This window comes from Rattus norvegicus, chromosome X, assembly GCF_036323735.1.
Source record: "Rattus norvegicus strain BN/NHsdMcwi chromosome X, GRCr8, whole genome shotgun sequence".
NCBI classification, from domain to species: Eukaryota; Metazoa; Chordata; class Mammalia; order Rodentia; family Muridae; genus Rattus; species Rattus norvegicus.
This window is the reverse complement of record NC_086039.1, coordinates 23,419,134-23,445,123: the sequence shown is the minus strand read 5'-3', so window position 1 is coordinate 23,445,123 and position 25,990 is coordinate 23,419,134. Positions and strand designations below refer to the sequence as shown.

Below are 25,990 nucleotides of genomic sequence, written 5' to 3'. Positions count from 1 at the left end.
ATAGATTGTATGAAAAAAACTTTTAGTAAAAAATGTAAAAACAAGTTGTCTTTTTCCATCAATTAACTGTCATCTCTCCCCTTTTGTGTTGCCGTTGCTGGCTTTTCTTTTATTTCTAGAACTTTGTTAAATAAATAGAAAGAAAACTCTTGCCAGTGATGGCTTTAGTTTTTTGAGGCAGAATTTTATGTACTCAGGCTGGCTTAGAACTTGCTATGGGGTGACCTTGAACTCTTCATCCTCCTGAGTCCACTTCTCAAATGCTATGTTTATTTGGTGCCTAGTATTTTTTTTAAACCTTGCTAATGGCTATTTGTAATCAATTTTCTTAAGACTTTTAAAATGTTTTTGCAAGACAGTTTCTCTGCCTGTCCTGGAGTTTGCTCTGTAGACCAGACTGTCCTTGAACTCACAGAGATTCACCAGACTCTGCCTCCCAAGTGCTGGGAGTAAAAGTGTGTCACGGTGACCCAGATTGGTTTTTTATTTTATTTATTTATGTAAACAAATGAGTGTATTTTATGTGTACCATGTGCATGCCTAGTGCACACAGAGGTTAGAAGACACTGGATCCCCTGGAACTGGAGTTATGAATGGGTGTGTGTTACCATATAGGTGTTGGGAATTGAACCCCGGTCCTCTGCAAGAACAACATATGCTCTAACTACTGAGCCATCTCTCCAGCCCCAGATTTTACTTTAAATTATATGTATGTGTAAGTATGTATATGTATGTGCACATGAATGCAGGTGTGCTATGTTCATTAATTTTAAAATTAACATACAAAGTAATGGATTGCATTATGCCTCTTTTCTTTTTCTTTTCTCCTTTTTCTTTCTCTGTGTAGTCCTGGTTGACTTGGAACTTACTCTGTACACCATGATTGCCTCAAACTAAGAGATCCACTTGTCTCTGCCTCCCAAGTTCTGAAATTAAAGGCCTATACCACCACTGACAAGGAATCTTCCTTCCTTCCTTCCTTCCTTCCTTCCTTCCTTCCTTCCTTCCTTCCTTTCCCTCCCTCCCTCCCTTCCTTTTTTTTTTGAGACAGTGTTTCTCTGTGTAACAGTCCAGGCTGTCCTGGAACTTCTTCTGTAGACCATGCTGGCCTTGAGCTCAGATAGATCTGCCTGCCTCTGCCTCTGGAGTACACGCCTGGCACATCATGGCATTTTCATGCATTGTTCTTAATCATTTTCTTAAGATTTTTTCTTGCCCAATCTTCATGCCCACTTCTTGTCAGTCCCTTCCTTTTCCCAGTAGCCCCTTGTGGTGGTTTGAATGAGAATGGCCTCCATAGGCTCATACATGGAACATGTGGTTCTCAGTTGGTTAAGGAAGGATCAGGAGGTGTGGCACTGTTGGAAGAGGTACATCACTTGGCCGGGGGTGGGGGGGTTGGGGGCTTTGAAGTTTCAAAAATCCCCTATCATACCCAGTTAGCTCTCTCTGCCTCATGCTTGTGGGTCAGACTACTGCTCTAGCATCGTGCTGGCCTGTTGTCATGCTCCCTACTGTGATAGTTATTGGACTTATTCTCTCAAACTGTAAGCCTCTAAGAAATGTTTTCTTTTATAAGTTGCCGTGGTCATGGTGTTTTGTCATAGCAATTGAAAAGTAAGATATCCTCTTTTCTGCTTTCACAGATGACTTCCATTTTTCATGTATCTGTGTATTCAAAATACTTGCTAATACCTTCCCACACTGAGTTTAGCCACTCGATTTGCTATACATAGTGGTAGAATATAAACATACATTTCAAAAGCTTTTGGATATTTTCTTTCTTCTTTTGGACATCAACCAAGCCTGTGAGAATTCTGTACCTCTGTACAGTGACACCTTATATTCCATTGGTACATTCCCAGGGATGGTATAGCTGGACTTTATGGTAGTTGAATTTTTAGTCTTTTTTTGATATATACCCATACCAATTTTATTTTGTTCTTTTCTGGTTTTTGTTCTCTCTCTCTCTCTCTCTCTCTCTCTCTCTCCCTTCCTTTCTTTCTTCTTGTTTTCTTTCCTTCTTTTGAGAAAGAGTTTCTCTGTGTAGCCTTGGCTGTCCTGGAACTTGTTTAGTAGATCAGGGTAGCCTTGAACTCGAATCCACCTGCCTTTGCCTCCTGAGGGCTGAGATTTAAAAGATTAAAGGCATGCAATACCATGTCCTAGCCCATACTGATTTTCATATAAATTAGTGGCTGGATTAATTATAAAAAGAAAAATGTTAAAGTTTAATAAAGAAGAGAGTTACGTGAAGGTGAGTTGAACAGTTCATAGCCACTGGTCTTGGATGTGTGTGTGTGTGTGTGTGTGTGTGTGTGTGTGTGTGTGTGTGTGTGTGAGAGAGAGAGAGAGAGAGAGAGAGAGACAGAGAGAGAGAGAGAGAGAGAGAGAGAGAGATCACACTATAGGCCAATCAGAAGACTTCCTCTATTGCCTCCCCCTACCTTAGTTTTTGAGACAGGGTCTCTCACTGAATCTGGAACTCACAGATTCAGCTAGCCTGATTGGCCAGTGGGCCCCTGAGGGTTTATAGACACAACTTAGGCTTTTTTTTAAAATTTTTTAAAGATTTATTTATTTATTTTATGTATATAAGTACACTGTTGCTCACTGTTGCTCTCTTTAAACCAGAAGGGGGCATCAGATCCCATTTCAGATGGTTGTGAGCCACCATGTGGTTTCTGGGATTTGAACTCAGGACCTCTGGAAGAGCAGTCAGTGCTTTTAACAGCTGAGCCATCTCTCTAGCCCCAAACAATGTTTCTTTTTTTTTAAATAGGTTTTTTTTTCTTCCGGAGCCGAGGACTGAACCCAGGGCCTTGGCAAGCGCTAGGCAAGCACTCTACCACTGAGCTAAATCCCCAACCCACCACACCTTAGGTTTTAACATGGGTACTGGAGATCTGGATCCAGGTCTTCATACTTAGAAACCAATGGAGTCATTTCTTCAGCCTTCAAACCTCTAAGATGCAAATTCATCAAAAGGCCTCTAAAATTCCCAATTGAATTTTTGAAATTTATGTGATAATATATCAAATCACCTTAAAGGACTAAAGAGAAGGAACTGCCTTATCAGATACTAAATTACACTACAAAATGTTACATTACAACCAAAGTGACATTACTGCTACAACAAAACAGCTAAAGAGAAGGAACTGCCTTATCAGATACTAAGTTACACTACAAAATGTTACAATCAAAGTGACATTACTGCAACAACAAAACAGACTTCTCTATATGTAACATAGTATGTATATAGTGTTTATATATGCAGGTGTGTTTGTGTAAAGTCATGGTAAGTTAATGGGAAAAAAAGAAATTATTTTGTATTTGATGACAGGAAATCTGGCTCATTACAAAAGAAAACTGTATTTCTACCTATGACTTAAAAGTATGGATTCTAATATACCAGGCAGGATGGCACAGGCTTTTAATCCTAGCCCTTGGGAAGCAGAGGCAGGCAGATCTGGTGAATTCCAGGCCAGCCTGGTCTTGTCTCAAAACAAAAGGAAAAAAACCAAAAATGTGGATCCTACACAGACAGAATCTAAAACTAACCATTAATAACATGCTAACAGAAAAATAGAACAACCTTTTTGCAGCCTATAAGGGAGCTACTTTAAAAATAAAATTCCCAAACTAAATCTGCAAGAAAATGCAGTGATGGCCCACTCCAGGAGCCAATGTAAGTTATAGGCCATGGAGATTCCCTATACACTTCTGTATACTATTCTGCTGAAAATTCCCAATTTAATATAACTACATAGAACAAGAATATAAATTTCAAATTTGGGCAGTATATAAGTCAAGTAGCCTAGAGTCTTCAAATCTATCAATATATTCAAACAATAACTGAGCAGGGTGACACTTATCTATAATTCTAGTAGTTAGGAGGTAGAGGCAGAAGCATCAGAAGTTCAAGGTCATCTCCAAATACATAGTCAGCTTGAGAACAGCCTGGGCTACATGAAATCTTGTCTCAAAAATATTACTTGAAACTCACAAAATACAGAAGAGGTACAAAAATTAAAAGAGAAACAGACAACTCATGACAAAATGTACAAGTCCATTTGTACATTAAAACAGGTTGGGTGTAATGCATGCATGCTGATGAGATGCTGGGATCAAAAAATAGAAGTAGCTTTTAAAACATTTTGAGGATAATTGGCTAATTTGAGAATGTGACATGCACATATTTGTATACAGAAGATCTATTCATGCACTAGATATATACATTAATTTGCATTAACTTTTTTGGCAGCATTGGGGATGGAATTTAGGGCCTTGTGCATGCTAGTAAAATATTCTGCCACTGAGTTACAGCCCCAGTCCTAGACCATATTTAAGTGCATTATTATTGTGGTTTTTCTGTAGTCTTAGGGATTGAAATCTAGGTGCCTTGCCCATGCTAGACATGTGTTCTCTTTTCTGTAGTCTTAGGGATTGAAATCTAGGTGCCTTGCCCATGCTAGACAAGTGATCTCTTACTGAGCTACGTCATTAGCCTCCTTTTCGACTTTTTAAAATTTGAGACAGGGTCTCATTCAGTTGCCCAGGCTGATCTTGAACTCATTCTGTAGCTCAGACTGCAGGGCTAGGGGTGAGTTTGACCCAGCGGTGGAATGCTTGTAAATATACATTAAGCTCAAAATTCAAACTTAGTACTAAAACGTACTACATAGGGGCTGCAGATTTAGCTCACTGGTTAAGAGCACTGATAGCTTTTTGGGATTGGGGTTCGATTCCTAGCACTTGCAAGGTTGTTCACAATGGTAACTCCAGATCCAGGGGATCAGACACCGTCTTCTGACCTTTCTAGGTAGCAGGCATGCACATGGTGCACAGGCATACACAAAGGCTAAACACCCATACACATAAAATAAATAAAATACTGGTAATTATTTTACCAGTGGCTCATACATGTTGCAGCTGAGTAGAACTGTTTAACTGCCCCCCTCCCTTGGTAGCTTGTATAGTATTTTTTTGGAAGCATGGAAGTCAGATCATAGGAAACAGGCTTTCAGGCTAGACCCAGCTCAAATCATATGACTTTGTCTTAAGTGTACAGTGTCTTTACCAACAGGAGCTGAACCTCAAGCTCTTGAGAGGCAACCAAGAGCTACATCAATAATCTATATTGCTTTCAGAGTCACTTGGACTATCCTGACCAATCACTGGAAAGGAGGTTTCTCATGCATGGTACTGGGGTTTTGTTAAGCTATGGGTTTTGTGGGAAGCAGTGAGCTCAAGTGGTTTAATTTCCTTTAACATACAATAAATATTATATATGTATTATATGTTGTAAGATATATAAACTATCTATACAATATAAGTGTAATACACACACACACACACACACACACACACACACACATTTTTTTGGTATGTTTAAAATGATGATTCCTGGATGCTTTATCAAATAACCTTGGTGTTGTCAACAGCCAGAGTTTTAGTTGAGAAAATTAGGTTTGATGCACGAATTTGCATTTCCAAGTTACTGAATGATCATGTCCTCTGGTAGTACAAGCACCACATTTTGAGAACTAATGGAAAACAACGAGATTATTTGCAAATTTTATCCTTCTGTTTCTGTGTTTTTCGAGCTTGTATTACTTTACAGGTTTGGTTTATCATAAACTCCCTTTCCTCTATGTGTACTCTGTACTCCTGTTCTTCCTGGAGATAATCATTTAAGACACTGGATTGAACTAGGTATGTAGCTCAGATGCTACAGTGCTTGCATAACATGCCAGAGGCATTGGGTTGGATCCACTGCAGGGCACACATTTAAATTGGGCGTGGTGGTACGCGTTTTAATTTTATAACCCAGAGAAGGATCAGGAAGTTCAAGGCCATCCCTGCTACACAGACATTCTGAGACCATCCTGGGTTAGAAGACTTTCTGTCTCAAAATCATGAATTTCCTTTTTAAATCACCCTGGCTGTGCAAACCAGGCTGACCTTGAATTCTGGATCCTCCTACCTCAGACTCTGTAGTCTGGGGATGACAGGTATGTACTGCCATACCTGGCATTAATATTTCTCCTTAATCTGATCCAATTTTTCCAATGCTATCTACTAAACCCTTCCATACTCATTGATTTGTGGTGCAGCTCTTAATTTCAGTTAACAAATTTGCTTGAAGCCAGTGTTGTACTGGGTCTCTTTGAGAGTTCAAAGATGAACTGTCCTTTCTCTGAGGAGTCCTCTCTCCTGTGGTGATGAAACCACATTAAGAACTATATTGTACAAGGACTGGAGAGATGGCTCATCAGTGAGGAGTGCTTGTTGCTCTTGCAGAGGACCTGAGTTTGACTGCAAGCATTTACATGGTGTCTCACAACCATTTGCGACTCCAGATTCAGGGGCCCGAAAGCTTTCTTCTGATCTCCACATGCATCAGCCGTATATGTTATGCACATACATACATAAAAGCAAAACACACACACAAACTAGAACAAATCTATTTAAAAAAAACTAAGAAAAATTACTACAGTGTAGTATATTGTGATAAACCCCAAAGAATGCTATGATTGTTACTCAACTGGGAGAGAGAAAAAACGATTGTATTAGAAATTTCATAGAGTGACAAAAGTTAGGCTTTAGGGAAATAGAACCTGTAAATACTATGGCTACTTTGGGGGTCCAGAAGGGTCTGGTGTTTAGAGAGAAAGGTAGCAGCGAATCCTATACTATAAGGGGAAGGAGAGCAAAAGGGCTTATTTTCCGCGGTGATGGGTTGCACGTGAAGAAACACAGGTTCTGGGTTCTTGCCTCACCTAGCCCAACCCCACCCTTACGTTTAGACTTGAGGAGGGGGAAAGGACGGGAAGTAAATGATCAGGAAGGATTTAAATTAATAGTTACGTTTTCCAGAGGGTTATCTCACTCCCCAGCCAAGTCAGGAGTTTCTTGAAATGGTTTTTAAAGACATCCTTACCTACCCTCGCTTTAGGGATAGGTTTATTTTTTGCAAACACAGGAATCACACATGAGGGAGAAGAGGATAAACCGGCGAGTGACAATGACCAAGAGTTTCTGTTCCTGCTCCCGGCTCAGCTTTCCTAAGCATTAGGGCCCTGTGAAACTGGAAGGCTGCTGAAAACAGCTAACTCACTTCAGGTGGGATATACGCAGCCAAACAGACACGTGATCCCGGCGGCCATCTTCTCGCACCCGGCCTGTCGCCATCTTCCAGGAGGACAAACCATTGCCCCCTACCCTCATCTAAGGCCGCCAGTGATTTCTTTGGTGACTGAGACTAGAGAAGATACATCTTTAACCCTAGCCAGGAGGCCTCACAAAAGAGTTCGTCTTACAAATAGTTTTTGTGGCCACATGAGTATACACAAGCGCACACACACAAGCACACGCACACCACCCCCTCCATCGCCGGGCTCCCGCGCCCCTCTTCGCTATTTCTTTGCCCGCGGGCAGCCAGGAGGCGGGGCCAGCGTGGGAGCAGGGGCAGGACTGCGCGGCGCTGCAATTATCTCCGTCCTTGCGTATCACGCAAATCAGGCGGAGCAAAGAGCTGGGCTGGGATCCGGAAGTCTGGGCGGAGCCTAGCTGCGCGCTCCTCAACCCGCGACGTTGTACTTCTAGCTGCTCTCCGAGGTCCCTGCCGGAAGTGTAGGTAAGAGACTACTCTCTTTTTTTTCGTGCTGAGTGCTCACCAGGCCAGCAATACAGTAAGGATTGTTTTTTCAAAGGTGAAACCAGAGATGCTCGCCATCCTGGACTAGAGAGGTGAAAAGCTGGCTCGCTTGTGGGGTGGAAAACCTTGGCAGAGCGATATGAATAGCTCCACACGTGGCGATGCGCTGAACTGCATTCTGGCGGCCTCAGAGAGAGGCTTTAAAGGTGCACCCTGGATATGTAGAGAGGCACAGGACATGCGTATGAGACAAAATGTCGGTTGCCTTCCGCCTTTCAGTATATTTGGGCGTCATTTCGCATTACTGCCATTTCTCCCATGTAGATAGACGCCCCCTTCCATGTGTGAGAATGTCTATTACGTTTATATTTTCACTGCGTAATGGAGGAGGGTGTCAACCCATGAAATGGTGGATGATATCATCCCTGCTTTATAAGAAAATAATTTCTAATACAAGACTGAGAGGCAGACTTCTGGCTTATTAAGGCATAGGTCTTCAACGGGGCTTGTCCATCTCCATACTGCTATAGGGGAGCTCAAAAATGTGTAATATCTAGAGGAAGAGAGCTCCTAACTAGAGACCTGCCCTTCCCATGTCTACCCTTCTAGCAGAGTAACCAGTCGACACCATTAGCCTGAATATCAGTTCTCAAAATCATCGGAGACAGAGACTTATGGGCAACTACACAGAGTTACCCCTCTCCCTGCACTGGAGACTCTTCATTGTGGAAAATTCGACCCCTTATCTACCCCATAAAGAATTGCTGTATTTCTGATTTAGTAAAGACCCACCCAAATTGGCTTATAGTACATGGGAACAGACTTTAGTTTATCGAGAGCATGTTATGACTCTCAAGGAGACCTCAGGGTAGAGCAACTCAGGTTTATTTTCTTCCCCTATGAGGTAAAGACAGACCCCCACACTCCAAATGGCTTATAACCACCAGATTGACCAAGAGAGGGGCATCTGAGCAGTAGAGATGCAGATGACCTCCTCCCATTAAGGCCAGAAAGCCAGTGATATTACTGATCATTCTACAATGCAGTGCATTTGAAATCTCTCCTTATCCATAGTATAGGAGCTCAGATTTTTCTCTCCTTTTAAAAAATGTATTTTACTTATGTATATGAATGCTCTATTTATTTACATGTGCACCATGACAGAAGAGGACATGGGATTCCATTATAGATGGCTGGCTATGTGGTTGCTGGGAATTGAACTCAGGATCTCTGGAAGAAGAGCCAGTTCTCTTAACCACTGAGCCATCTCTCCAGCCCCTTAAATTTTTTTTTCTTATTGTCGTTTTTGGTTTTGTTTTGTTTTCTGAGACAGGTTTTGTGTGTGTGTATGGGGGTGTGTGTATATGTTTGTGTAGCCCTGGCTGTCCTAGAACTCGTTCTGTAGACTAGGCTGACCTTGAACTCATAGAGATCTGCTAGCCTTTGCTTCCTGAGTGCTGGGATTAAAAGAATCCATCACAACTGCCAGGAATATTTCTTCTCACCTAAGGTAAAATGATAGATGCATACTTCCCAAGAGAGGAGCAAATTCATTGAGTTTATCATTGCATGGTCTTATGCCTCCCCATTCACAGAGAGCCAGAGGCCCTGTGCCCTTCAATACTAATGTGCTGTGACTTCAACACACATGAAATCTACACACACCATTCCACTCCACCACCTGTGGAAGGATTCAGACTAGGTTCCATCAGGCAGAAGTGTGTGGACCCTACTCATTCAAACCTATGCACTTCATACTACATCATGGAAATAAACATAGCAGCCTTGCCCCTCATTGACAGAGGAGTAAAGAGACCTAGGCCCCACCTTCCCCAACAATTAAGAATTGACTGGACTAGGGTTCTCCCATGTAGCAGAGGCACACATAGAGACATAGCCATTGTTTCTTTAGTCAGTGACCCAAGAACAGAGGGACAAATGACAAATCCTTCCTCCTCTTGCCAGGGTGTAGACCCTAGCCACATATGCAGGTGAGATATCCACCTTCTGACATTGATCATTGATTCAGTCTATGCAGCCATAAGTAAGAATTCTGAGAACCTATTTCTCCAGGGTTGACTCCTGGGCTTTGTTCCCTTCCCCCTCTCGAAGGGTAGATGACATGCAGAAGCCCCTTCAAAAGAAATGCACTATCACTCCACTTCATGAAGGAACGTGTCATCTGTTCTTCCCAGTGTGGAAGCGTTTAGCACTAGTCTTTTACCTGGGATATGATGCTACAAGTACCCATTAATTGTACTGGAGGTGTGGACTCCAGGAAGAGAGGTTCTGATCTAGTTTTTCTTTGAGCGATAAAATACTTTTTTCCCTTGCACCTGCTAAGCCATATCAGGCCCTAGATCCAGAATATCCCATTCTCCTAATTTCCCAATTGTTTAGGGCTTCCTGATCACGTTCTGTGACATTTTATTTTGCCTTTAGGGGGCTTAAAGGAGAATTGTGGTTCCTGGATCTATCTTCAAATTCTTGCTTCTGTTTCAACAGGAAGAAGCGGGCACATTTGAACATCTCTTTTCGAGCTTCTCTGATCATCATGATGAAGCTTAGACACAGTGAGTTTCTTCTATTGCCCTCTCCAAATCCTAGACATTTAATAGTCATAGTATTTTTTCATAACAACTTTGCTGTCTTGTTTATTTATTTATGGGAGGTTGGTCTTGAACTTGCTGTGTAGCTGAGGCTGGTCTTGAACTTTTTTTCCCCCAATACAGGCTCATTGTGTGGCCCTGGCTGTCCTGGAACTCGATATGTAGGCAAGGTGGGCCTTAAACGCACAGAGATCCACCTGTCTGCCTCTGTCTCTGCCTCTGAGTGCTGGGATTATAGGCATGTTCCTCCACATGTCGTTGCGTTCCTTTGAGGCTAGCCTCAAAGCACTTATGGCCTCAAACTGGCTTATCGTCCTGTTTCAGCCTCTCAAGTATTGGGATTGTAGAAGTATTATTACTGTGCTCGGCTCACAATTTCAAAATTCCTCAGTACGTTTCTGCTCTCAGTCTGGATCTTTTACATACGATATCTTTTGTATTCTTGTAATTCCTTGTAGTTCTTGCTTCCATTTTTGTTTTATAAATGGGAAAATGGAGACCAGCAAGGTTAAGTGACTGAATCTGAGGTAAACAGCAGTTAATATCATGAGATGCTGCATAGTAGGCCCTAACATCTGTCTTTATAACTTAGACCTTTCAGTTGATCCTGTAAGTTGCACCGGTTCTATGTTGGAGCCACATTGATTTCATCTTGCCCCCTTTTTTAAATTAGCTGTGTAGCCTTGGCCAAGTCATTTAATTCCTTAACTCCATTTTCCTTACTTACAACACAGAGGTGATTAATTATAATGTCCACCAATTTGTATTTTGAGGATTTTTGTTGTTTTTGTTTGTTTTGTTGATTTCTGTTGTTTTGACAGAGAGTCTTTCCAGGTAACCTGTGCTAGCTTTGAACTTGTCATCCTTCTGCCTGACTCCATCCCTGAATTGCTGGCTTTACAGCTGTCAGGAGGTACTACACCTGTCAAGAGGAATTTATTTTTGAGTCAATGTTTCATGTAGTTCAAGCTGGCCTCGAAGTCACTATGTAGTTGAAGAGGACATTGAACAGGATCCTCCTGTTTCCATCTCCTTAGGCCTAGGGTTAAAGGCTTTTGAAACCATGCCCAGTATAGTTATGTATGCGTGTATGTATATGTGTGTGCACTTGTGTGGTATGGTACATATGTGGAGGTCAGTGACAACTTGTGGTAATCAGTTCTCTCCTTCTACCATGTGTGCCGGGCCAAGGGGATTGAACTCAGGTTGTTAAGCTTGATGACAGGTATCTGTTTACCCACTCAACCATCTCACTGGGCCCAGGAGAGATTTTTGATATCGTGTCTTACAATATTTCTCACGCTGGCCTTCAAATGGCTGAGCACAAGCCATCCTTTCACCCTTGTCTCCTGAGTATCTGGAATGATAAAGAATTAATGAATGTAAACAGACAAAATGGTTAGAACAGTGCCTAGCACTATGAAAGCACTTTTGTAACTATATCCATTTCTGCATTTCCATTGGAGACTCTTTTCAAGACCTCTGGCACGGGGATGGGGATTTAGCTCAGCGGTAGAGCAAGGCCCTGGGTTCGGTCCCCAGCTCTGAAAAAAAGAAAAAAAAAAGACCTCTGGCAGATATAAAATCAGTGAGCATTCAAGTCTCTTCTGTAAAACAGAAGTATTGTCATCTAGCTTATACACATTTTCCTCTATATTTCTAGATTCCTTTGTAATAATTTGATACAGTGTGAAGTACAAGTAAATGGTAGTTAGACATGTTTAGGGAATGGTGACGAATAATATCCGGTATAGATAGGTTTTTTTTTTTTTTGGTTCTTTTTTTCAGAGCTGGGGACCGAACCCAGGGCCTTGTGCTTCTTAGGCAAGTGCTCTACCACTGAGCTAAATCCCCAACCCCAGGTTTTTTTTAATTACATTAATTTATGAATGTTTGTGCCATGGTATACATGTGAAGGTCAGAGGACAGCTTTCAAGAGTGACCTTGTGGACCCCAAGGAACAAACTCAGATCATCAGGGTTTAGAGGCAAGTTCCTTTACCCACTGAGCCATCTTGCTGGCCCTTGGATGTAGTTACTGTTTCACAGTTAGTTGAGTCAATGGATTTATCACCTATATATAGAGAGCTAACTGTGCTATAAGTATTGGAGTAGAAATTATGAGACAGGTGTAGTAGTACACACCTTTAATCCCAGCACTCAAGAGGCAGAGCCAGGCAACTCTGAGTTCAAGGCCAGCCTGGTGGTCCACAGAGTGAATTCCAGAACAGCTAGGACTATACAGAGAAATATCTCTCTCTGTCTCTCTCTCTGTCTCTGTCTCTCTCTGTCTCTCTCTCTCTGTCTCTCTCTCTCTGTCTCTCTGTCTCTCTCTCTCTCTCTCTCTCTCTCTCTATATATATATATATATATATATATATATATATACACATTCCTAACACTCAGAAGACATAAGTAGGAGAATTGTTACAAGTCTTAACTACATAAGAAATTGCAGCCAACTTAGATTATATAGCAAGAACTTGTTTCAAAATACTCTGCCAACATCCAGACTCTTGCTCCTTGGAATTTAGCCCCCTAAAAGATGCTGTCAGCACATTGCCCGATTTCTGAATGTTAGACATTTCTTAACTGAATCAGACCCAGTGGATGACTTGTTTTTCTTTCAGCCTTCAGAACTTGTGTCTTTCCTCTCTCTCATTTTTTAATTTCTTACTGTTTTCATTGAGGTAGCGCCCAGGCAGTCTCAACACAGTATGTAAATAGACTCAAACTTGCAGCAATTTTCCTACCTCTGCCTCCCAAGGGCTGAGATTACAGGCATGGGCTACCACACCCTGCTGGGGGAGTTTTAAAGAGTAGATACATTTTCTGTAGTTCTGGGCATCAAAATCGGGGACCTTGTGTGAACTAGGCAAGTGATCTATAGCTGAGCTTTATCCCCAGATAATTTTAGTTGAATAGTCTTCATTGGTTATTTAAAAGGCAGAGCGTTTTATAATTTAAAAAGTTTACAGTAACCAGGCATGGTGATTCATACTTATAATCCCAGCATGCTGAAGACAGAGGCAGGATTACTGTAAATTTTAGGCCAACTTGAGTTGCATATTGAGTAATTCTCAAAAAAGAAAAAAATCTGGGTTGAGGACTCAGCTTAGTGGATAAAGTGCCTTCCATGTAAGCATGAGGACTAGAGTTCAAATCCCTAGGACCCACATAATAGCTGGGCAGGCATGGTAGCCTCTTGTTATCCCTGTACCTCACAGAGGCAGTGATAGTGATAGCAGTCCGTGGGGTTAGGTAACCATAGCCACATCAGTTAGTTCTGGGTTCAATTGAGAGGCCCTGCTCCAGTAAAGTGGAGAGGAACTGAAGAAGACATGTGATGTGAACTTTGGGCCTCCACATACATGCACATGTACCTCCATACCTACTTGGGGCCCCATACATGCAAACATACATGAGCAGTCCATGGTTCATATCCACATTCACATGCAAAATAAGAAAGCAAATTATTAGCTGGATGTGGAAGTTAAGACGTGTAATTTCAGCACTTGAGATGCTAAATCAGTAGAACTGCTGTGGGTTTCAGGTATGTCTGGGATAAACAGTGAGACCCTATCAAAAAAAAAAAACTCAAAAAGTCCCAAACCCCAAAACTTATAATTGCAAGTGTTGGTGGCAGAGGTTTTTAATCTGGAGGCATCCTGCTTGTCTGGCCCGTTGATAAATAAGCACTAGTAAAGGTATCCTGGTTGTACAACAGAGGGAAAGGAGCTAGCTGGATGTGTGAAGAATAAGTACAAGGTTTGAGGATCTAGGAGGTACATAAACTTGAAGATGGGAGAGAGGTGTCTGAGACTACTTTCAGAAGTTCAGGAAACTGCACGTGATGCCTCCTTTAGTCTAGTCATGAATGGATGGTTGGGTGATAGTTGGGTAAGGTAAGGGGTCAGTGTAATTGTGAAGATAAGGATTAGAGATAGGTAGGGTTAGCATTAGGGTTAGGGAAAAGGGAAGGGTTAGTGTTAGTGTTAGGTTATACTAAGTGTAAGGGAAGTGTTAGGGGACAGTTTTGTGTTTGGAATTGGTGTTGTTGTAGGGAAAGTGGTAGGGTATGGTTAACCGTAGGGGTAAGGGTAAGCTGAGAGTAAAGGTAAGTGTAAATGTAAGTTTAAGGTCAATAGTAGGGATGGGGAAGGGGTAGGGGTTAGGTTGGGGTTAGGCATACAGGTAAGGGTAGGTGAAGTGTAGGTTTAGGGGTAGGTGTAGAAAAGGTGGTAGGTGTATGTGTTGCAATTGGAATTGAGGTTGGGTCTGGTTTAGGGTAGGGTATGGGTAAAGTAAGAGGTAAGGATAAGTGTAAAGGTTGGGGTAGGGATTGGGATTGGGGTTGGTGTATTGAAAGGGCTAGGAGTAGCAGTGTGGTTAGTGGAAATCTTTAGATGTAAGGATACCAAGGAAGTGGGAAACCTAGGTTATTGGAAGGGCCACCTGGTGTCCTCCAAGTGGGTGGTGATTGAACTTTGTTGGAAAACAAAGCTGTGAGCCACGAACTTCAGTAAATGTGGAAAAGTGACTTTTCAGTGATAGACACAGCAGAATGGTAGGGACCCCAGAAGAGCAGCAGGGATTTTGTTGTACTTTTTTGCTTTTTTAAGAAGAGGGGGAGATATAGTTCCAGTCTGACAATGGTGACTCAGGAGGATCCCTCCCATCCCTTCTGGGCTCAAGATTAATGTTCCAGAAAGAACATCCATCTTTTGAAAAATCTTACAAGTAAACCTTTGTTACTGGGAGAGCCAAGACTAAGGGTGGGCGGTTGGCCAGCTGTTCTGAGGAGAGGCTAAAGGCATCTAAGAGTGCGGATCACCTTTATATCGGAGTTCCAGAGGACACCAAGGTAAGTTAGATGCCAGGGAAGAGGAGGGAAGGGACAGATGAAGTCAGTGCATCTGTGGGTATACAGGGACATTTGGGTGGGGAGAATATGGGAGATGAGAGATCAATTAAGGGGCAAGTCTGTGTATACTGATGTGAGAGTTGATGATTTTAGGCCCAGAAATTAGATGCAGGAATTAAAATTTAGATGGTGTATACCTCTATCTCCAGCTACTGGGGAGACTGAGGCAGCAGGATTGCTTGAGCCAGAGTTTCAGACCCATCTGGACAACATAGTAAGACTCACCTCTCTAAAATAAAACAGTTTTTCAAAATCATATATCTAGGTAGGCGTTATGGCAGAGTAAGGAGCCAATCTATCAGCTACATAGTGGTAGATGTTTTCCTGAGGAAACTAGTAAAGCCAGAGTGACCAGATGATCCTGTGTGCTGAGTGGTGACTGACTCTGTCCCCTTTCCCCTTTTTGTCCTCCTACTCTTTCTTTTCCTCTTTGAAGTGGGTGCTTTCCTTTGAGTGATGTCTTTTCTTTCACTGCTTGTCTATATCCAGTGCTAGGGCTCCTTTGTCAAGGAAGTCAGGGATGTGGAGGTTGTAAAAGTTCTGAGACCTAGTTCATTCTAGCTATCACCTTCCTTTCAGTTGCAACAAAGTACTTTGGAAGTAAAGACTTGAGGTCTATTTTGTTGCTATTTTCAAGTGGGGGACATTGTTGGGTTTGCTAGCTCATACCTGTGTTCACAGCGTTTGGGAATCCAAGGCAGTAAGATTGTTGCAAGTTCAATACTAGTCTGGGCTACATAATGAGACTGTTGCTATGGCAACTAATATTCTGGTCAGATTTCTACCATCTGGTTATATATTGTTTCCTCTAACTTCCTACTTTTAGCTAAACTGGTAACAAACACGTTACCCAAGTTAAATAATAGCTCTTTTGTTTCTACTCATTCAGAGTAAGACTTGTAGCATATTTTGTGTGGTTGATTTTTTTTTCTGGTGCCCATTTCTTGACTCTTGGAGTTTGTTGAGTTTGATGTCCTAGTTCTGAGCTAGTCCCTTAGGATTTTCTTCCTGGGTTTTAAGTTAGAGTTCTCAGCCATGTCACCAATTAATCCAAAATTTTATCAATGTCCAGTTTAACCCTGTTTTGTTTGGTTTACTTTGCAGCCTTTATTCAGACTTAATTTTGTTTTTTATCTCCTGTTCCTCCCTTTTCCTCTTCTTCCTACCCCACCCTCACTTGGACCTTGAACATGTTGAATACATTTCTACAAAAGTCCCTAATTTTTATTTTTTGGCAGTAGTTTTCCAAGGAAGGAAATATTTTTACATAAAAGTGATCAGATAGAAGAACTTGGTTGGAATGTAATTAGCCCCTTTCTTCAGGACTTAACTGAACTTCCTAATTTAATGCTTTAACCTTGAAACATTTTGTGTGCCCATATGATGTCACAGGTAAAAGGTTTACACTGGGAAATTTTGTCATGTACACAGAATTATTGAAAATTGCATTGAGTCTGAAACATAAATGAATCTCATAGTTTAATTTAGCTCTATTCTCCCAAGACATTTCTTTTTTTAAATATAATTTCATTCTTTTATTTTTAAAGAATTATTTATTTTATTTATATGAGTACACTGTAGCTGTCTTCAGACACACAAGAAGAGGGCATCAGATCCCATTACAGATGGTTGTGAGCCACCATGTGGTTGCTGGGATTTGAACTTAGGACCTCTGGAAGACCAGTCAGTGCTCTTAACCACTGAGCCATCTCTCCAGCCCAAGACATTTCTTTCTTTTTCTTTTGAGACAATGTTTTAAGTTGCCCAGGCTGACCTTGAACTCACTATATAGCCAAGGAGGGATTTCTGGTTCTGTCTACACCTCCCGAGGGCTGATATAACAGATGTGCAACATCATGGTGTTTTTTGTGGTGTTAGGTAGAGAACCCAGGTGTTAGCTCTCAATTTTCTTTTTTTTTTTTTCTTTTTTTTTTTTTTAAAGATTTATTTATTTATTTTGTATATGAGTACACTGTTGCTGTCTTCAGACACACCAGAAGAAGGCATCGGATCCCTTTACAGATGGTTGTGAGCCACCATGTGGTTGCTGGGATTTGAACTCAGGACCTCTGGAAGAGCAGTCAGTGCTCTTAACCACTGAGCCATCTCTCCAGCCCATAGCTCTCAATTTTCTTAATGTTGGTGAAAAGGAACAGCTGCAGCCGAGAGACACTGGGTTATCGAAAACACTGAGGAACTAGGCCAACAGTATACTGTATGAATGTGTTGACATTAGAGTGGAAACATGCAAGAGTTTTAAGATGGGCATGTGGTTATGCTTATGTATCTACAGGGAATGAAAAAATATGGTTACCAACAAAACTTATAAAGACTAGATCTGACTACTAAGACACCATCTAATACAACTGACTTTCCAAAGAGTCCTTAAGTTTCCATTTCACCCAGGGCTTTATGCAAGTGTTGTATCAACTGACTTATATCCGCAGCTCTTCCCTTTGATATTCAATTGTTTATATATAAATATTCCAAACTAGGAAAATCAAAATCTGACTCACTTCTGAAGAAAACTGTTTTGGATAAGAGGTATCCCAACCATAGTGGCCTTGCTGTTAACTATTCAGAGTCTGCTTCCTTCTGTTGGGAACTTTGATTTGGACACTTGTAAAAGTTTTTTGTCTCTTCTCCTTCCCTCCCCCCTTTCCTTTTTTTTTTTTTTATATAGGGTTTCTCCATGTAGCCCTGGCTGCCCTGGAACTTAGTCTGGTAGACCAGGCTGGCGTCAGAACTTGGAGATCCACTTGCTGCTACCTCTCAAGTGCTGGGATTAAAGGCATCATTGCCTGGCTTTCTTTTGGAGATGGGGCTTCTCTGTGTAGCCCTGGTTGTCCTAGAACTCCCTGTGTGTGTATGTCAGGCTGGCTGTGAACTCTGAGATCCATCTGCAGAGTTCGGGCAGCCTCTGTTTACTGAGTACCATTGTTCCCAGCCTTAAACTTTTCTCTTTATTCATGGAGTTCAGAAATTTTGTCAGGTATGCTAGGATGGATTTTGTTGTTGGTAAACTTTCTCTTAGTTTGGCACTACTGGGTATAGAACCCAGGTCATTGTATGCTGAACATTTAATCCATTACTGAACACATTCCCAGAGCCCACTGTCTTAGTTTTTTTTTTTTTTTTCTTTTTTTTTCCGGAGCTGGGGACCGAACCCAGGGCCTTGCGCTTGCTAGGCAAGCGCTCTACCACTGAGCTAAATCCCCAACCCCCTGTCTTAGGTTTTTATTGCTGTGATAAAACACTATTACCAAAATGAAATGTTGGAAGAAATGCAATATTTCAGTTTACATGTTCTAATCACACAGACCATCTTTGAAGGAAGTCAGGAAGGAATTCAAGGTGGACCTGGAGGCAAAAACTTAAATAAAGGCCATGGAAGAGTGCTGTTTATTGACGTGTTCCTGAGTCCTGGGATCAAAGATATTGACTACAACCACCCAACTTTAAAAAAGTAGTTTAATGTATTTTAACAGCAAACATATAGAAACAATACAAAAGACAGACAACATACTTGCATGTAGAACAACTCAGAAAAGTACAGTGAATGAATAGAATCTACTGTCTGATAAAAATGCTACAAACACTATTTGGTTGCAATCAATAAGACATTGACTTTTTTTTTAAAAACCCAAATGCTGGCATTGTCTAGAAAAATTTAACAGGTTTATTTAGAATTGTTTTAAAGTTGCTGTTGAAATGTGTTCACTGAAACATTTTGCTTATATTAATGCTTTACATCTTCTGTTTATATTAAAAAAATTCACACACAAAAAGAAACTGAGAATACTTGATTCTGTCCCCTGTGTTTCCCCTCACAATCATATACTTATAGACCTTTGACCCTATGGAAAACAAATCTAACATTCAGAACTACTGATAACAGGAAGAGGAGAATTTTTTTGAGATGAAATGTTTCCCCTCACATTGAACTCTTAAGCATGTACTCCGAATATGCAGCATGCTAGCTGTATATTTTTTGATAATAATTGTTACATGTTTAGCACATAGGTTGGTATCTTCATAAAGGCCAACTCCTCCAAATATAATGGTGACAAATTGTGGTGTGGATGTGGGGAGAGGTGAGCATTTATTCACTGCTGGTAGGAGTGTAATCTGGTACAGCCAATTCAGAAGTCAGCATGAAGGTTCCTTAGACACCTAACATCTGCCACATTTTATGGCACACACTTTACATAATGTATATTCTTATTCAACTGAATGTATTTTCATTCATATTTTTAATAAAGTTACTAGGAGATATTTTGAACTTACAAAAAAAAAAAAAAGAGCCGATCAAAAAGGCTTCTCTTGCCTCCTGCAAAACACCAATAGCTGCACTCTGGAAGCGCACATTTGTCTTGAAGTCCTGATCAGTTTTTTGCACCAGATGCTGAAAACAGAAGTTCACTGGACTTCTGTTAGTATCTGATTTCATAGAGCACCACAGTACAGGGCCTGTAACACGATGAGGTTTCTTCATCCTCAGTAGAGGGCGCACTCTTCTGAGGGGCTTTTGTTCCCAGTTGTTTCCTAGTAGCTATATAGAAAGTCTTCTTTGAAAGAGCTGTTCTAAGGGCACCTGCTTCTTTATCCTCCTCCTTTGGCTGGCATTAGAGTGTCTAACCTGGACCACCAGCCTAGGGATGGCACCACCTACAATGGGCTGCACCCTCTTCCATCAATCACTAAGAAAATGCCCCACGGGCCAGTCTTACAGAGAAATTTTCTCAGGTGAAGTTCCCTTTTCTCCAGCTTGTGTCAGTTTGGCCAGAAGACCAACCAGGCACCCATGTTTTAATTGATGCTCTGTGTACCTTTCCATTCTGAAACCATAGACTTATCTTCAAGGTAAAGAATTTTAATCTGTCATTAACAAATACTTGATTCTCTATTTGTACCTTTTCTTTTTCAAGAATTCTTGTTTTTGAAGATTAGTTTCTACATTTTCTAGTTTTATTCTCATTTATAATTTCTTTTCTTTGGAATTTTATTCCAAATAATCTACCCCCCCCCACTGTCTTCTATTTTGAATCATTATTTATGGGTGAAATTCCACTGTGGCAGAGAAGTCATGGAGGGGAAAGCGTGATGCAGCTGTCATATGGTCACTGTGTTTAGGAAATGGAGACAGATGAATGCTGGTGCTCAGCTGCCTTCTGTCTTTTTAACCCTCTGATTCAGTCTGGGACTCTAGTCCATGGGATGATGTTTTTATCTCCAACCTCTCTGGAGATACCCCAAGGAACATACCCAAAGGCGTGTTTCACAGTCCTCCTAAGCAGGACTTTGGGCATGTTGAGGAGAGGTAGTAACAAACACACATTCAGGTCACTTGAGAGAATTTCATTAAGAATTTATGGAGTTTACACTGACATAATTCTCAAAATATTGTACCGAGTTACTTCCTCTTGACACGTGGTGGTTTTTGCCATCTGCAGCTCCATCTTATGCTGGATCTAGACAGACTTGGCATCTGAGGCTTCTAAATTTCCTAGTTGGCCTGGCTTTCTGATTAAACCATTAACAGACATTGGGTAGTGGGTGATTGCAATTCTCTTTCTGTCTTTTCAGAAAACAAAAAACCAGGTAAAGGTTCTAAAGGCTGTAAGAAGGTAAGTGGGCCTTACCTTCAGATGAGGTGTGTGTATTGTTGGGAGTCAGCTTAGTTATTGGGAGACTTGTCATAGGGACGAACAAATCTGGCTGACTTTTTTTTTCTCACTCCTTTTGGCTGTAGGAAAGTTACCTGAATATCTGAAGGTGTGTGTGTGTGCGTGTGTGTGTGTGTGTGTGTGTAAGCCATATACTGCTTTGTGTGTGCTTGGTTTACATGTAAGGGATTATTGTCGTCCCTCTGTACTTTTGTAGTGGTGGGTATTGAACCATACTGAGCCTTGAGCATACTGGGCAAGTGTTCTACCACTGAGCCACATACCCTCAGCCCCGAAATTTGCATTTTTGACCAGTTCTCAGGGCTTGTTGCCCTGGGTCCCAAGACCTCATTTTGGGAGCTGTTTGTCAAGAAAGGTTTCTCTTTGGTCTTGGAAAACCTTCCTGACTGCCCCTGTCCCTATCACTTTCCTCTCAGTTCCTGTCTGGTTAGAAGAGAAGGGCCTCACCCTAGCTAGACAAGCAGATTTCAGTCCTCATCCAGACTATCTTCCCTGCTCCTCTGGGTGGGAGGTGGTTTCCATGGATTCAATAACTGTGTTTATTTTTTCTTTTCTTGCTTGGCAACCAGCCTGCAAGGCAAAATGGGAAGAAAGTAACGTCCAGACCATCATCTGCTCCCCAGATTGTTCATGGCAATGACCATGCCAGTCGGGAGGCCGAATTAAAGAAGAAAAGGGTGAGCCTTTTGTCTTTGGGGAGTGATGGTCTGGCTTGAATCTCAGGTCTGCATAGTATTCCGAGGAAGGGCAGGGGTTCTTGATACTCTTCATGGTTAGGGTAGGGAGAGTGAGACTGGTCATCGTGGTACTGGTTTTAATTTTCCTATTTGCTCACCTCGTTTTGCCCTTCCAGTTCGTTGCTGTCTGCCTTATGTTCCCATTGATCCACCAAAACCTCTGCTGCTGGCCTCCTCTACACCTTCTGTCTCACATTCACCACCGTGCTTTCCTTAGAGTACTCACATGTTGTCTTTGTAGTTTCCCACTCCTCTGTGTGTCTGGATGGCTCTCTCCTCTGTGACTAGCCTTTTGAAGTCTTTTGCTGCTTTCTTCATGTTTCCTTTGTTAGGCAGGATTTTGCTTTGTTGCCCAAGCTGGTCTTGAGTGTTTGGGTGTGTGAAATCGTATCTCAAACTCTGAGTAGCTGTGGCTACAGGTATGTGCCAGTTTAGCAGCTCTCTCTTTCTGCCTGGTACATCCTATGACCTTGTTCTTGTTTGGACTTAAGTGTTTTCCTCTCAGAGTGCTTCTCTCTCTGTTTCTCAGGTACTCTTTTTTATTTTTGTCCTTTTATTATTTTTAATTTTTAATAATTATTATTTCGAGACTGAGTCTTTTTGTATAACAGCCCTGGCAGTCATGGAAATCACTCAAGTCTGGTCTTGAGCTCATAGAGGTCCACCAGCCTCTGCCTCCGGAGTGCTGGGATTAAAGGTGTGCACAACCAGTACTCAGCACTTTTAGTAATTTTTTAAAATTTAAAAAAAATTAATTGGATAGTTTATTTCTTTATATTTCAAATGTTATCACCTCTTTCTGTTTCCCCTCCGACTTTTAGTAATTTTTAAAATACACTGTATTTTTTTATTTGTGGTGGTGGTGGTGGAAGGGGGCAAATGCAAGCTTGAATGTGCCATGGTCCATATGTAGAGGTTAGAGGGCAACCTGTGGCAATTGCTTTCCTCCTTCCAGTATAGATTCGAGGGATTAAACTTAGACTGTCAGGCTTGAATGGCAAGCCTTTCTATCGATGGAGCCACCTTGCTAGCCCCCTCCCCTTTTAATTTTTAGACTTGCTTGGATGATATTGGGTCTTGCTATGTACTCTGGCTGGCCTGGTAGCCTAGAGTTCACTATGTAGTCCTGGCTGGCCGGCCTTGATCTGATAATGGCAATTCTCCTGCCTCAACCTCTCAAGTTGCTGGATTTAGAGTTGTGTGTATTCCCTGCTCTTTTAATTTTTCTCTGCCACCCTCCTTCCCTTAGTCTCATTTTTCTTCTCTGGCATTTTTGCTCTCTTATCTGTCCCTTTCCTTCTATCCCCACTTCTTCCCTCCTATGTCCTACAGACCTACCCAGATCCAGTCACAGTGTGTGCTTGTTTGGTAGGTTGAAGAGATGAGGGAGAAGCAGCAGGTTGCTCGGGAGCAAGAGAGACAAAGACACAGGACCATGGAGAGCTATTGTCAGGATGTCCTGAAACGTCAGCAGGAGTTTGAACAAAAGGTAAGAAAGCAGTTTTTATTGCTGGCTGGGATTGAAGTAGATTTGCTGTTTTGCTGTAAAGGAAGAAATAGCCACATAGTAACACTTTGTTTCAAGGAACAGGAAAAGAGTAAAAGAAAGGGTATAAGGTCAGGAGAGGAAAGGGATGAGTGCAGAGAAGGACACCAACTGGGAGAGAGAGGTAAGAGAAGAGGGAGGAAGGGGCCCTTTGCAACAGATGTGCCCACAGATGTGAAGAATGCCTCTCCCAAGTTTGAGCCTAAAGATGGAGTGGCAGTGGGACTAGGGAGCAGGAGACGTATGACTGGGGCATGTGGCAGGAAGGAGCATGGGAAAGGAGGACTAAGAGACAAAGGAGTGTCTCGCTTTTCTCCTGGGTCTCTTTCTGTTTCTGGCATCTGTTGTCTTACAAACACAATATGCACTTGCAGCTCCCACGCCCTCAATGGCTTGGAGTAAATGATTTCTTTCCTGGTCCCATGTGCCTCATGCATTGTTTTTTCACACTTTCTTCTTGTTTCCTGCTTAACCCCCTTGTGACCAAGCAGGCCTCTGCCTGGTGCTCACATGGAGTCAGTTCTATCTTTCCACTGTGGTTCCAGGGATTGAACTCACATCCTCAGACTTCACAGCAAGTGCATTTAGTGGGTGAACCATGGTTGGCCTGATCAGTGCTCCTTTTAGGTGATCTGGGACTCCCTTGTGTGCTCCAGCTTCCGGTGGTTTTCAAAAGTCTTTGCTTCTTTCTTCTCCCTCCCTACTTGTCCCTGTTTACCCTAGGCTGTTTTCTTTTTTACAGGAAGAAGTTTTGCAGGAATTAAATATGTTTCCTCAGTTGGATGATGAGGCCACAAGGAAGGCCTATTATAAGGAATTCCGGAAGGTAGGAGGATTCATTTCCCCCTTTTCTTTGTTTTAGATAAGGTCTTATTTTTTAGCCTAGGCTAACCTAGAACTTGCTAGATCCCAGCCTGTCCTGAACTTGCAATCCTGCTTCATCAACTGCTGGCATTATATGCTTGAGTTGTGTAACAAGTATCCATTTCTTAAAGCCTTTTGGTGAGGACTCCAGTTTATTTCAATTTCTTCTTTCTGTTTTTTTTCTAACTGAACTGGTGACTACCACCCCATCTGTTCTCAACATTCTTTCCCTGTATTCTCTGTCCTGCAGGTGGTAGAGTACTCTGATGTGATTCTGGAAGTCCTAGATGCTAGAGACCCATTGGGCTGCCGGTGTTTCCAGATGGAGGAGACTGTCCTTCGTGCAGAAGGCAACAAGAAGCTGGTCTTGGTCTTGAATAAGATAGGTAGGTTTTGGAAGGGTTTTGTAAGACAGGGAAGGGTTAAGTAAGCTAAGGCTAGCTCAGATTACGTGCTGAGACCCAGCAACTCAGTGGCATGCAGAATAGTCATTCATAGTAGGAATTTTTGTTCAAATTTCGAAAGTCAGAAATATCATCTGATATATATACACATAGAGAGTATAACATGGGTTGGGGGTGGCTAGAGTCTGAATTACCTTTTAGCCCTCTTTCCTTGCAATTTTGAGCCAGTTTAATACCTGGTCATTCTTAGAGACCTGTCCCCACAGACTGGAACTCAAAGACCAGGGCAAGGACATGGCTTGGGACTCATTGAAGGTTTAGTCTTATCCTACAGTTGCTATTTTCTTTGGGATACCACACAGGCCATATCATTCCCAAGAACTTCTATTTCTCAAACAGTAAAGAGGATCATGAACAGCTCAGTCTCGTAGCTTTTTTGTGAGAATTAATGCAGAGCTTGGTATATAATCCACTCATCACAAATGATACCCATTCTGGGTGATGGCTTTTCTTGACACTTAGCCTGGCCTAGAATGATTGGGAAGGAAGTGGGAATGAAATCTTTGTGCACCTTGACATGGAATGGGGTGGCTGGGACAAAACTACTTCTTTACATATTTTCTTGAAGAAAATAAACCTCAGGGATGGCCAGCTGGCCCTGTGGATCAAATTGTCCTTTGTAATTCCATCCTGGGACTCGGCAGGATCAGTTCAGGCAAGAGGAGAAATCTGTTAGCAGGAGGTGGACCTAGACATGGGCGTGTGGCTTGGGGGAAGCCATCAAAGTACTGAATCTTACAAGTTGTGGCTGTTTCTATTTTTCTAAGACCTGGTTCCCAAGGAGATTGTGGAAAAGTGGCTGGAATACCTTCGCAATGAACTGCCGACTGTGGCTTTCAAGGCCAGCACACAGCATCATCAGGTCAAAAACTTGGTAAGCTTTAAGTTACGGTGTCTAGCCTCTTCCATTGTGGTTTGGGGCCATGGTTGTAGGTGTTAAGATTTGGATTGGGCTTTCAAGTTTGAGGTATTTTCTCTAGTGGGTGACTTGTTAATTTTTATTCCAACTTCTTCCTGTGTTATTGCCCTTCAGAAAGCATGTTTTCTCCACCTGTGAGGGTGTAATGATGCATGCTATCTATAAAAGGTCTGGAAAATAGAGTTAACTACTTCTGAACTCTTCAAAAATGTCCATTTCCCTCCTCTATAAAATAAGGCATAGGAGGTTGGAGAGATGATGATTTAGTGGTTAAGAGTTCTTCTGTTCTTCTGGAGGACCCAGGTTTAGTAGCCAGCATCCACATGGTGCTCCCAACCATCTATAACTTCAGTTCCAGTTCTTTTCACCTCTCCAGATAATAGGCATGCATGAGGCACACAGGCATATACACACAAAATACTCATAGCAAAAAATAAATAAATTTTTTCTGTTTTGTTTTGTTTTTCTGAGGCAGGGTTTCCTTGTGTAGCCTTGGCTGTCCTGGAATTGGCTGGACCAGGCTGGCCTTGAAATTAAAGATTTTTCTTTTCTGTATCCTGAGTGCTGAGATTAAGGTGTAT

The 25,990-nt window shown here is 41.8% G+C and overlaps 2 protein-coding genes across 2 annotated transcripts in view; both read left to right on the top strand.

The window, feature by feature from the left end:
* Positions 1-25,990, top strand: part of LOC134484045 (large ribosomal subunit protein eL21-like) — a 345,020-nt gene that overhangs the window by 197,605 nt on the left and 121,425 nt on the right. The gene's annotated exons all lie outside the window — the stretch shown is intronic.
* Gnl3l (G protein nucleolar 3 like) overlaps positions 7,623-25,990 on the top strand; it is a 33,178-nt gene continuing 14,810 nt past the window's right edge. Inside the window, 8 exon segments of the mRNA NM_001081958.1 lie at positions 7,623-7,639; positions 10,166-10,233; positions 20,779-20,819; positions 21,449-21,556; positions 22,989-23,105; positions 23,905-23,988; positions 24,277-24,412; positions 25,258-25,364. Coding sequence (NP_001075427.1) covers positions 10,215-10,233; positions 20,779-20,819; positions 21,449-21,556; positions 22,989-23,105; positions 23,905-23,988; positions 24,277-24,412; positions 25,258-25,364 — 612 coding nt within the window. The 5' untranslated portion in view covers positions 7,623-7,639; positions 10,166-10,214.